Source organism: Budorcas taxicolor, chromosome 7 (genome assembly GCF_023091745.1).
Source record: "Budorcas taxicolor isolate Tak-1 chromosome 7, Takin1.1, whole genome shotgun sequence".
Classification (NCBI taxonomy): domain Eukaryota; kingdom Metazoa; phylum Chordata; class Mammalia; order Artiodactyla; family Bovidae; genus Budorcas; species Budorcas taxicolor.
The window spans coordinates 80,458,651-80,471,721 of record NC_068916.1 but is presented as its reverse complement, the minus strand read 5'-3'; the positions used below and the strand labels follow the sequence as shown (position 1 = coordinate 80,471,721).

General features: G+C 40.7%; 1 protein-coding gene across 1 annotated transcript in view; it reads right to left on the bottom strand.

Annotated features, from left to right (window-relative positions):
• Positions 1-13,071, bottom strand: part of RASGRF2 (Ras protein specific guanine nucleotide releasing factor 2) — a 248,628-nt gene that overhangs the window by 144,825 nt on the left and 90,732 nt on the right. The window contains exons 3-5 of the mRNA XM_052643635.1: positions 11,455-11,602; positions 9,125-9,214; positions 4,562-4,815 (exon numbers count right to left, since the gene is read on the bottom strand). Coding sequence (XP_052499595.1) covers positions 4,562-4,815; positions 9,125-9,214; positions 11,455-11,602 — 492 coding nt within the window. The remainder of the gene's footprint in view (positions 1-4,561; positions 4,816-9,124; positions 9,215-11,454; positions 11,603-13,071) is intronic.

Sequence of the window (13,071 nt, the reverse complement as noted above, 5' to 3'; positions counted from 1 at the left end):
GGTAGGTATTGTAGATCAGTCCTTCAGTCTCCATTCCATTGTCCCTCTAGGTAGAGAGGATGGAGAGCTAAAACTACATTTTCCAGAGTCCCTTGCAGAGAGGGTTCTAGATGTAAATTCAGTCCCACCCATAGATGCACATGGTAAGACATGAAAGGCAGGAGCAGAGGCCACCTTCCTGTTACCAAAAGTCAGTCACACACGTGTGTCTCGGGGGCAATTTCAGTGCCTAGCCTCAGTGGTCTAGTTTCTAGGCACCAGTTTGATACAGCTGAGAGGCAGCTGCGGTGGCAAGGGCCGAAGCAGTCGTTTTCTAACCTCTGGGTTACATCTGTGGTGCTGTGCCCTTGAATTCAGTGGTCCAGGCCTGCTGTCTGACTTGTGCTCCAGCCCTTCCTAAGGATCCTGTAAGCAGTGAATTCCCTCCAATCACAGAGGAGGTTCCTCTTTCCTACACTGAAAACTAACTGGCACATCTACCTTCATATTTTGGTATTTAAATAGAAAACAGGTGAAACAATTCTTGGTGACTTCAATATGCACACAAACAACATTCCAATGACCTGGCCTTTCTCGGGTCTTTGAACTTCTTTCTCCAGAGGTCTTGTCTTCCACTGACCTCAGACAACACTCTTTTAATCGTACTCTAGACCGTCTCGTTGTCCATAACCGCATCCTCTCCCTTACCTCAGTTTCAGGGCCACTGCTCTGTGACCATCCCTTTACCTCCGAGTTCATTATCTTTAGAAACCTGACTCCCCAGATCCCTTCCCACCATCAGGACCTGAGACCATTGATCCTGCTGCCTTATTACTGACCAAAATCCCCTCACAACATCATTTCCCATTCTCCACAGTTTAGATCTCATGGTTCAGTGTTATAACCCCTTCCTTGCACACACCTTCAACTCCTTTCTTTTTTCAGTTCATCATATTAGTCTCATACACACTAATACTAGTTAAACTCAACCCTTTGCCCACTCTATACCTGCACTTCTGCAGCTGAAGGTGGTTCAGATCAGATCAGTCACTCAGGCGTGTCTGACTCTTTGCAACCCCATGAATCGCAGCATGCCAGGCCTCCCTGTCCATCACCAACTCCTGGAGTTTACCCAGACTCATGTCCATCGAGTCGGTGATGCCATTCAGCCATCTCATCCTCTGTCGTCCCCTTCTCCTCCTGCCCCCAATCCCTTCCAGCATCAGAGTCTTTTCCAATGAGTCAACTCTTCGCATGAAGTGGTCAAAGTACTGGAGTTTCAGCTTTAGCATCATTCCTTCCAAAGAACACCCAGGGCTGATCTCCTTTAGAATGGACTGGTTGGATCTCCTTGAAGTCCAAGGGACTCTGAAGAGTCTTCTCCAACACCACCGTTAGGAACAACATAAAATCATCCTGAATAGTCTCATAAAGTCATAACCACAAGCCTGATATCTAGCAGTTCTATTACACTTCCCTCATCCTTTCATGAACTGGAGAAGGCAATGGCAACCCACTCCAGTGTTCTTGCCTGGAGAATCCCAGGGACGGGGGAGTCTGGTGGGCTGCCGTCTATGGGGTTGCACAGAGACGGACACGACTGAAGTGACTTAGCAGCAGCAGCAGCAGCAGCATCCATTCACTGCCCTGTTCGCCTTGATTATCATTTCACACTTTTTCCTCTCTTCCCTGACTCCAGCACTTCGCTCTCATCAGCACTGTCACTTGCTATCCTTGATTCCTAACCACATGATGTGTCCAGGTATTATTCCTTCCCTGTCCATGCTCCCACTTAAAGTCAAGCTTTTGACTTGTTCACCACATTCTATCCACTTCTGCCTGCTCAAGTACCCTGCTCCAGCAATTCTTCCCTCTCTTTCCCATATCCCATCTAAATACATGCACACACACACAACTTTATATTTCTTTATTTACCTCCAGGTACCACTCTGTTTCTCTGATCCTCTTTATAGCAACCCTCCTTGAAATAGTTTTCTATACCAACTCTTTCTAATTCCAATTCCCCTTCTCACCAAATCAGGTTTTGGTCCCTCATCAAAACTGCCAATAAGCTCCAAGTCGTTAAACCCCCAGTCAGCTCTCAGTTATTGTTTTATTTGACCTTTTGACATAGTTGCTTGTTCCTGCCTGCACTGGTTTCCAGGACAACCCATCTCCTGTTTTGTATCCTACAACCCTCGCGGATCCTCTTCATTATAATTTTTTGAAGGGGTACAGCTGCTTTAAAATGTGGTGTTAATTTCTGCTGCACACAAGTGAATCAGCTATATGTATACATACATCCCCTTCCTCTTGAACTTCCATCCCACTACCCCAATCCCATCCATCTAGGTCAACACAGAGCACTAAGCTGAGCTCCCTGCTCTGTGCAGTAGGCTCCTACTAGCTTTCTGCTTTACACAGGGCAGTGCACACATGTCAGTCCTAATCTTCCAGTTCATCCTGCCTTCCCCGCCCTGCTGTGGCTCTTCATACTCCTAACCTCTAAATGCTGAAATATCCCAGGGCTCAGTCCTTGGTCCTCTTCTCTCATTCATTTGTACTCACTCCCTTCGTAATCACATTCAGACAAACAACTTTAAACACTATTCATATGCTATTAGACTCCAAAATTTATACCTCCAGCCCTGAACTCCAGACTAACATCCAACCCTGCTCACTTTATCTGGCTAACAGCATCACAGTCTCGAGAAGTTCGAGATAAAAACTTTTGGTCTTTTCTCATAAACTTGTTCTTATGTCAGTCTTCCCCATTTAATAAATAGCAGCTCCATCTGTCTAGTTATTCAGGCCCAAAACCCTGGACTTTCCTTCAAAATCCACTTCAAACTCATCAGCAAATCTTATTGGCTCTACGTTAAAAATACACCCAGAATTTAATCACTTATCACTACCTCTGTCATCTCTTGCCTAGATTACTGCACTAGCCCCACCTAATAGGCCTCCCTGCTACAGTCATCTCTCACCTGGTTTATTGAAATAGCCACAAAACTGATCTGCCCACAGTCTATACTCAAAAGAGAAAACCAGGGTGAACTTTTAAAACCTAATCACATCACGGTATGCTTCTCCTTAAAACCCCACCAATCTCTCCCCATCTCATTTAGAGTAAAAGAAAACATCTTTACAACACCTTAACTGTTACCACTCTGACATCTCCCTTCATCTGCACTGACACTGGCAGTCCTCAAACAAGCAAGCCCGGCATGCTCCAGCCTCGGGCCTCTGCACAGGGCATCTCCCCTGTGTGCATCTCTCTCCCCTCAGGCAGCCACACGGCTTGCCTTCTCCTCAACTGCAGTCTCTGCTCAAATGTTAACGTATCGCTGAGGTCTTTCTAAAAACTGGCTATAGAAAAACGATGGGAAGTTTTCAAAATGTAATACCATGTAGCAATCTTTTAAAAAATAGAATACTGTTTTTATATATCAAATATGGAAAGATGTCCAGGATATACTGTTAAGTTTAATACGTACCTGTAAACAGCAGGCACATGTTAAAGTACTTGCCTTTTGTGTTAGAAGGGGGGAAATAAGATTATATTCAAATTTGATTGACCTACATCAAGAAACACTGCAAGGATATATAGAAAACTAATGAAAACAGTTACAGATAGCAAGTGAGGAAAATGCGGTGGGGAGAGACAGAGTTCAAAGCTGTTTGATGTTCTCATGTTGTTTTAATTTTTTTTTAACCATGTAAATGCATGGTTAAATGCAGGTTTTTGTCTACTTAAAAAGCAAATAAATAACTAAAATGGTAAGTAAAATAGAATACTGGAGTGGGCCGCCACGCCCTCCTCCAGGGAATCTTTCCAACCAGGGATTGAACACGGGTCTCTTATGTCTCCTGCATTAGTAGGTGGGTTCTTTACAACTAGTACCACCCGGGAAGCCGAAGCAGCACTCAGAAACAAACAAATGACTAAAATGTTAGTAAAGTACCCTAGCAGTCCCCTTTCTCCCTTCTCCCCTTGGTTTCTTTATTTCTTCCACAGCACTAATCACAATATAAAATACTGCATCTTTCACTTATTCACTATTCATCGTCTATATTCCCACAGCAGAATTTAAGTTCTATGAAGGCAGGGACCTTCTGCTTTGTTCACTGATGAATCCTCAGCAGTAAACGCACTACAAATATTTATTGAGCAAATAAATTTACTAGAGATCCTCAGGCCCTCTGTTAATTTTTGTTCTTCCTAAAGTACTTCTGTGTAAGTTACATGTGAAGACCTATTAATCACTTCCATTTGCCTCAGGTTATGAAGGAGATAATTTTCCCCAACACACACACAATGATAAGATGTCAGAGGGGTAACAGTAGGTAACGCCATGTCAAATGGAAAAAAAAAAAAAGACAGAAATAACTAGATGCCAATATACAAGATAAAAATAAGAAAGCATGGGCCAACAATGAAACACCAACGACAGCTTTCTTATTTTCAATATCATAAGGTCACACAGGTGAATTTATACCTCTTCTTTTACGAGTGAAGTAAAACTTCCTTTAAACACTATGGATAGGTTTTTCACACAACTTTTACTTATCCAAGACAAACCTGTTGAGAAAAATACTGCTGACGTCGTCGTGGCTGATGGGGGGCTTCTTGGAGCTGGCCGCCATGCGCAGGGGCCGCAGGAAACCGTTGACGAGGATGTAGAGCTGGTGGACGTACTCCGACTCAGCCTCGACCATGGTGAACACGATCTGGTTTCTCTTCCTCATGCTTTCAGCGTGAGGCGAACAAATGTAATCCTGCACGATGGTCTTCCATTTCCTTCTACATAACCACCCTCGCATGAAGCTCTGAACCTACAGAACAGCGGCAGCAAAACAGAAGTGAATCTCAGGGAGGGGTGGCGCAGGCTTCTTAAGCTGGTCAGTAGGGTGTCCATCCTGCGCCGCGTATATCGTGCTCCTTCACTGGAGCACTGGTGGGTCCACCACAGAATAAAGAGTGTCAGGTTTGGGCCAGATAGCAGCAAAAAAAAAAAAAAGATGATTTTTAAAACAATATTTTCCTTCAGCTTTACTAGTTTCTCCAATACCTTAAGCTGTTTAGGCCTCCCTAGAAGGACATCAGTGGAGAAGGCAATGGCACCCCACTCCAGTACTCTTGCCTGGCAAATCCCATGGACAGAGGAGCCTGGTAGGCTGCAGTCCATGGGGTCGCTAAGAGTCGGACACGACTGAGCGACTTCCCTTTCACTTTTCACTTTTCATGCACTGGAGAAGGAAATGGCAACCCACTCCAGTATTCTTGCCTGGAGAATCCCAGGGACAGAGGAGCCTAGAGGGCTGCTGTCTATGGGGTCACACAGAGTCGGACATGACTGAAGTGACTTAGCAGCAGCAGCAGCAGAAGGACATCAGAATATAATAATATTACATATTTAGTTGTTAACATTTCAAGAAAGGAATAAATTGAAGGTTTATTCTTTAACAACATAAAGTCAGGTATTAACATTTTTTAATTGTGGTAAAAAAAACACATGCATAACATAAAACTTACTGTCTTAACCATTTTTAAGTGTATAGTTCAGAAGTGTTAAGTATAATCACATTGTTGCACATACAGATCTCCAGAACATTTTCATCTTATGAAACTCAAACTCTATAATTGTAAAACAACTCTCCATTTCCCCCCTCCCTCAGCCCCTTGTAATTCCCATTCTACTCCCTGTTTTTATGAATTTAACTACTTTGGATAACTTACGTAAGGGGCATCATTCAATATCTGTCTTTTTGTAACAGGTTTATTTCACTTAGTATAATGGCCTCAAGGTTCATCTGTGTTGTAGCATGTGTCAGGATTTCCTTTCTTTTTAAGGCTGAATAATATTCCACTCTGTATATGTATGTATATATAGATAGATAACATTTTGTTTATCCATTTTTCTGTTGATGAACATTTGGGGTGCTTTCACCTCTTGGCTATTACATATAATGCCGCAATGGATACAGGAGTGCAAGTATCTCTTCAAAATTCTGCTTTCAATTATTTTGGATAAATATTCAGAAGTGGGATTGCTGGTAGTTCTATTTTTAAATTTTTGAGGAACCGCCATACTGTCTTCCATAGCAGTTGAGCCATTTTACAATCTCACCAACAGAGCACAAGGGTTCCAATTTCTTCATATCATCAACAATACTTGTTATTTGGGTGTTTTGGTTTTGTTTTTTTTTTAATAGTAGTCATCCTAATGGGTGTGTGATAATATTATACTGCAGTTTTGATTGTACTTCCCTGATGCTTAGTGATGTTGATCATCTTTTCAAGTGTTAGGGATTTCTCTAAAGAATCATCTTTGAAAGAAACGCATATCATCTTTGGAGAAATGTCTACTCAAGTCCTTTGCCTATTTTAAAATCAGGTTTGATCTTTTGTAATGGCTATTTGAGTCTTTTTTTTTTTAAGCTTAAAAAAAAAGTGTTAGACATCAGCTCATCTGACCTCTTCTTTTTACAGATGAGTAAACTAAATTTCTTGGTTAAGTCACACAGGAAATCTGCAACCAGGCTTGCCCTTCTTTTACCGGCTTTTTGTTAACTATAAGGACTCTCTTTCTCAGCCACATGGGCAAAACCACACACTAAAAATTCACAATGGTGTTATCTTGTGGGGAAAAAAGAAATAAAAATTAAAATCAATGTTGTAGGAAGATGGAAGCCCCTAAAACTGATATGAATCCCCAAGATATATGATTTGAAAAATAACAGGCCAACTGGACAAAGTGTGCTAGCCTTTGCATTTCAGCCAACAAATATTTACTGAGCATCTTTTAAATGCCCAGGTAAATGCTGAGTGCTAAACAGAGAGGTATATGTCATATCCTGAACCCAAAGGCTCTGCCACTTAACCTACTGGGTGACCTTGAACTCTGGGCTCCATTTCCTTATCTACAAAATAACTGACCCAAAAATGTGAGGTCCTTTCTAAATATAAGAAAAATTATATGATAATTTATTAGTATTTGTTATATCTAAGCAGTAGATTAAGCAACAAAGCAGGTTGCAAAGTCATATATAATTGAAAGCAATAAATTACTATCAAACCATTTTTAGTATCATTGTTTTCTTCTTAACAGATTATTTTCCTTTTTTTCATACTATTTCACCCATATGGTCTCAATTATCATGCATTTAAACAACTATTCTTCTTTTGCAATATTTAAAACTGTCTCATTTACCAACTGATGTCAGCACACTATCAATTTTCATAATAGGCATTCACAGTTGTCATACCTCAAGCAATAAAAATTAAAAACACATTTTAGTAGAATTATGTGGAGAAAATTATATGCGTATTATTTGGAGAAATCTTACGGGAAAGTTCTGTGAGCCAATTTCAATTTTTGGTCTCCTGACGTTAAAAAATTATGTTGCTATTTGTAAAGATCAGCATAGAGTATCTAACTCATTTGTGGGACTTCCCTGGTGGCTTCGATGGTGAAGCCTCTGCCTACAATGCAGGAGACCCAGGTTCGATCCCTGGGTCGCGAAGATCCTCTGGAGAAGGAAATGGCAACCCACTCCAGTACTCCTGCCTGGAAAACCCCACGGGCGGAGAAGCCTGGTAGGCTATAGTCCAACGGGTCTCAAAGAGTCAGACACAACTGAGCAACTAACACACACGCGCACAATTCATTGGTAAACATCCCTTTCCACAGAGACGTCAATCTGACTGGGGACATAAAGGGCAATAGAGTTAAATTCAAAACCTGTTAACAAATTTAAAAGTAAGGTTTTTTAAAAAATTATTTCCATTATGAAAGAGGAAGACAGGAAACTATAAAATGTATTTTATCATTATTCCTCCATTTAACAGAAGTGTTTTCAAAAATCAACTGAATTTGTGTTAAATAAAAGAATCTGCCTGCAATGCAGGAGATCTGGGCTCGATCTCTGAGTCAGAAAGATCCTCTACAGAAGGAAATGGCACCCCACTCCAGTATTCTTGCCTGGAGAATTCCACGGACAGTGGAGACTGGTGAGCTAGCTACAGTCCATGGGATTGCATAGAGTTGGGCATGACTTGAGTGATTAACACAAACAAAATCTATTTACTTAAGCAATATTGCCTTCTGTGCAAAAGCTGGCTTGTTTACTTGCTAACATTTTCTACAACAGGACAGTACTACAATTGTATTTTACTGATATCTTTGTTTATATGGAGCTGCGTGTTATTAAAAGAATGGCAACAGCGTTCATCTTGTAACAATAACATAAACCAAATTTAATTTAAAGATTTTCTAATTCTAAGAGAGGAATGTTTTTATTTTACTTTGTTATTTCTTGAAAACTGAAAACAGTGCAACTTAGTCCAGAGCAGCTTTTCTATTGCAAATTCTGAGCAATATTTAAAGCTTTATTGCAACTGAAAGGGAATAATTACCTAGCATAGGAAAATAGGAATAAGAAAAAAATGAAGAAGAAATAAAATTCTGTCACTGTGCACCTTTTAACATAATATTAACACAGCTGAATCAGTGCTTTTACACAGGACAACTAAGACTGTGGAACTCAAAACCAAGATGACTTAAATCAAACACAGTAGACTACAGAGAGTGCCAGGGTCTGGTTAATTGCAGAAGTTGTATAGTTGTAAGTGACAGTAAGATGGAAGGAGTTGCTGATTATGTGGATGTTAAACAAGAAAGAAACAACAATAAAACAGAAACCTGAGCAGATGTATTGATTCACTCAGTTTTCTCACATGCTCAAAAAAATAAACTTCTCTAAATAAACACTGAAGCCTAAAGCTAAAAGAAACATTTTTGAAGTGTAATTTAAAAATTATTCCCTAAAATATAAAAGTGGCACAAACACCAGCAAGTTCAGCAGCACTTAAATAACCCAAATGGAGAATACCACTGTCTTCATGTCCACCTTTAGCATCCGTCTCACAGAATCCACACATGGATTGCCAGAACCGGAAAGAAATCTAAAGCCAAAGCTTTTCCAGGTAAGTAATCATGTGTGATAATTCTGAAGCAGAAGTCAGGAAGCCATTGGGAGAGAAACACCAAGACTGTTCTTAGCTCAGAGTCAGGGTGGCAAAGACATCACTACAGAAAGACAACTGGTCCCCACTACACTTGCCCAAAGCTGGAAACCCTACCTTTTTTATCTTCTTGATGTCTGGATCCTCATCTTCTTGATTGCTTTGGTAAGGTCTCATTCGTTCCTTTGTTTTATTAAGAGCGATAATCTGTAACATAAAATTGGTCCATTTCATGATTTGGGAAACACTAGGCTAAAGCCATATATCACAGGAAGTTATGCTTACAAGGTAACTTATAAGCTCCTCAGGAAACATTCGCTTTTCAGGCACATTATCTTCTTTTGATGCTAAGCAGGGGAAGCCTGAACTTTACCCCAAACTTGTCTTATTATGCTGCTAACAAAAGTGCTTATAAGAAGTAACTGTGGAGAGTGTGAACGGGGGCCTGGGTTACAGAAATGTGAGTCCAAAACTAGACCCTGACTGCCAGCGATGACCAGACCAAGGCCTTCTCAGCATCTCAGGGATATGTCAAGCATCTCATCAATGGCAGCTTCCTGTAAAGCCCTCTGATCTCCAAATGCAGTGACACTCAGCTCCAAGCTCATGCTTTCTAAAATCAGCCTGCAGCCTTCCAAGCACACAGAGTACAGCAGAGTCACAGACCTCCTAGGGAAAACGGGAACTGCAAAGAACTCCAGAGCCCTGGGGCTCGGCCAAGCCAGTCAAGAAAACACAAAAAGACAAAAAGATTGAAACCACCTGGGGGATCTCTTTATAGCCTCAGCTCATTGTTATGACTCAAAACCAGGTAGCCTCAGAACCACACTTAGCAGTGAAATTCCTTGGACAGAGAATCTCTATCACTCAACTGCAGGCTCCTGCAAACTTAAGGACTGATCCAGATTTTACCAACAAGCAAACACTAAACACGCTGAGATCATAATTGCCCACTCAGACCTGTCTTTACATTCTGTCCCCATTACCAAACTCTCTCCTCTGCCATTTTCCTGGCAGGGAAGTGGGCAAATAAAAGGAGTAGGAAATAAATTACAGCTCCTGTCGATGACCACACAAGTCAGACCTGCTACTGACAGTCTGTGGCTACGATATATATTCAGACTAAAAAAGAACATAGTGAAGGCAGATAAGCACACACAAATAAATACTGGGGAACACTGCTCGGTGCTGAGTTTCTCTCATGGAGTAAATGCCAACCTCTTTCACTTCGCAGACAAGCATCTGCTCTGGCTAACTGTGGCGAAGACAGAACACAATAATTTTGCTTTAAATTACAGTGCCTGATATAGTCTTTTAAAATGCAGGTTTGTTATGTTTTCTGTTGTTGTTTTCACTATCTCAGATTTCAGGGTTGGATCGGGAAGTTAACAACACTAATGATATGGTGAACAGTCTGCAACTTTTCATCCTCAGAGAGGCAATCGGATCCCAACGGGAACATCAGCTTAAACCCTGCTCTGTCTGCTGAAGGTGAGGTACAGGGGCAGCAGGAGGTGAAAACCCTCTCAGAATTTGCAGAGTAAGTCTCAAAAGAAGATGGGAGGAAACAAAGAAGAAAATGTTAAATGACAGAGGAACAAGAAATCACCCAGATTGAGGAGCCTGCGGTTTGTTTCTATCAACAGTTACAATCAGCGGTAGGTTTCATTCTGTCCTGTTCTTTTCTTTGAAGCTAAGAGGACACTATTGCACCACTCGTCAGAAAGAGTAGAAAAACTTCACTTTCTACATTCCTCTGCAGTTCTTCAGGTATTGATCACTTCCCACAAGGGATGACAGGACAACACGGGAAGGTACACTCAGGTTTCTGTATACACGTGGAGGCACCTTGAGGAGAAGGGAGGACCCACAGACAACTGCAACGGCTGCCGTCTCCACGACCACCTGAGTCAATCTCACTCTCTGGGGGTGCAGAGCCTGAGGGGTTCGCAGTCAGGGTGGGGCAGGGAGGGAGGCAGGAATTCCAGCTTCAGGAAACAAACGCATCCTAGCATATGTCACGTACTTTAACCCAAAGGAGTTTTTCAAAATTCTATAGAGAAGGTTGAGAAAAAAAGCAAAGACTTTCTGACTTCATCTTTGGACCTTCTTTAGTTGTCATTCAGACTTTTACACTGAATCTATGACAGGTTCACAATAATCATTACTATGAATCCATCTGAAAACAAATACTATAGCCAATTCTTGAATATTCGAGCAAATGAAGGACATCAGGCGCACAAATAATGTAAAGCTGCATATTATTCTGATATTTTATTGTACATATTTACCTAATCCTAACTTAGAAAATATATTCATTCCTCATGTACCTGTGATGGTGGAGGAACTAAGTTTGGGATCAAAATTTTGCCCCTATAGGCTTTAAGTAACCATAAGGAGATGACAATAAACATGAAACAATGAGGCGTCTATCAACTAGGAAATACCTCTGATTTAAGCCTTTCGATTTCTGTATCTTGATCTTCAAGTTGATGCCGGAGTTGGTTAGCTGCAATTTTTTCTGTCTCTACGATCTGAACTAGATGAATGTACTTCTGCATTAATACTTCCCTCTCAATCAAAATGTCTGCATAACTTAAGAGAAAATTACAGTTAGTCATTGAGATAGTATTCTACACAGTTTCATATAGAACAGCATGTTTATTTAAAAAGAAGCCATAGAGTTTAACTAACTCTATGTAAACATTAACGTTTGGCTTACATTTCATATTAACTATGTAGACTTTGAATCATCACATTTTTACATAACCTTTAGAAGACTTTATTTTACGATGGCAGCAACTCACAACTTTGTCATATAAATGAGAAAGATGCAAAGCAAATCTATTATTTTATAAAGAAAATAGTGGAACTTATTTAATAAAACTGAAGTCTTTGAATTGATGGCACATATTTAAAGTGTTTCCCAGAGTAAAGCACTAGCCAATCAGAACAGACCAACTACCAAGCAGAATGAACGCAGGAGCCATCAGGAGAGGCCCTGGCTGGAGAGAACAACGATGACTGCACCACCAGCCTGGCTCTCTTCAGGATTATGGGACCTCTGGATTCACGCTTCCCAAAACCATTAGAGGCAAAAACTTCATTCTAAAAACAAGTGTAGGTTCTTGGGCCCTGACATCATCAGCCTAACTTGTTTCCACTACTTTGGCCAAGTGTGAAAAGCAAGACATTCTCTCTTAGATTTTTTTATTGATCTCCATGGCACCCAGATTTTTGCTTCCAGAGCTTCTTGTGCTATTTAGGGTGGTAAAATGTTTATTTGTCCAATCCCATAATCTTTTCCATATGATGTGATAACAGTAATAAATAATATCTATTTACTGAGCATGTGGGGTACATCACATATATTCTCTTCCTCCCAGCAACCCCAAGAGACAGACTTTATCATTCCAATGTACAGAGAAAGAATCTGATCCTCACAGCTAATAGGTGGCAGGGCTGGGATTCAAATCAAGGTCTATCTGACCCCAAGCTCATGTTCTTAACCACAAGATAAACTGTCTCTCTAATGAGAAACAGCACACTGGATATAAACAAGAATATCGTAACAGATAAGTTTTGAGATATCTGCCCCCTTGATATATCTTCTACCCCCCCTACCTCTTCTTTGAGAACCTGGGCTGTGGCAGTCCTGTTTACACCACAAAATCTGCTCTCATGATCACATTGCCCTGGTCTAAAAAGAGATAACTGGCCCAAGCTAAACCAAGCTGGATTATTTCTCTTTGGAATCTGGGACTGTGCCTCTGACTTATTTGCTTGAACTGAGATGATATAAACTTGGAAACTCAGATCACTATTATTGATCAGCCACATTTGGCCACACCCATACCAAAACAAAGATAGAAAAGAATAAGATGTTCAGAAAAATAGACGAGAGAGAAAAAGTCTGAGACAGAAAGGTAAATACTTCCTGTAATTACCTTTGACCCTCATGATATCTGAATATAATTTCACCCTTGGGTTTGGTGAGATCCTATTGCAGTTTCCATGTAATAAATTCTCTTTCTAACCTACACTAGTTTGAAATAGATTTTTGT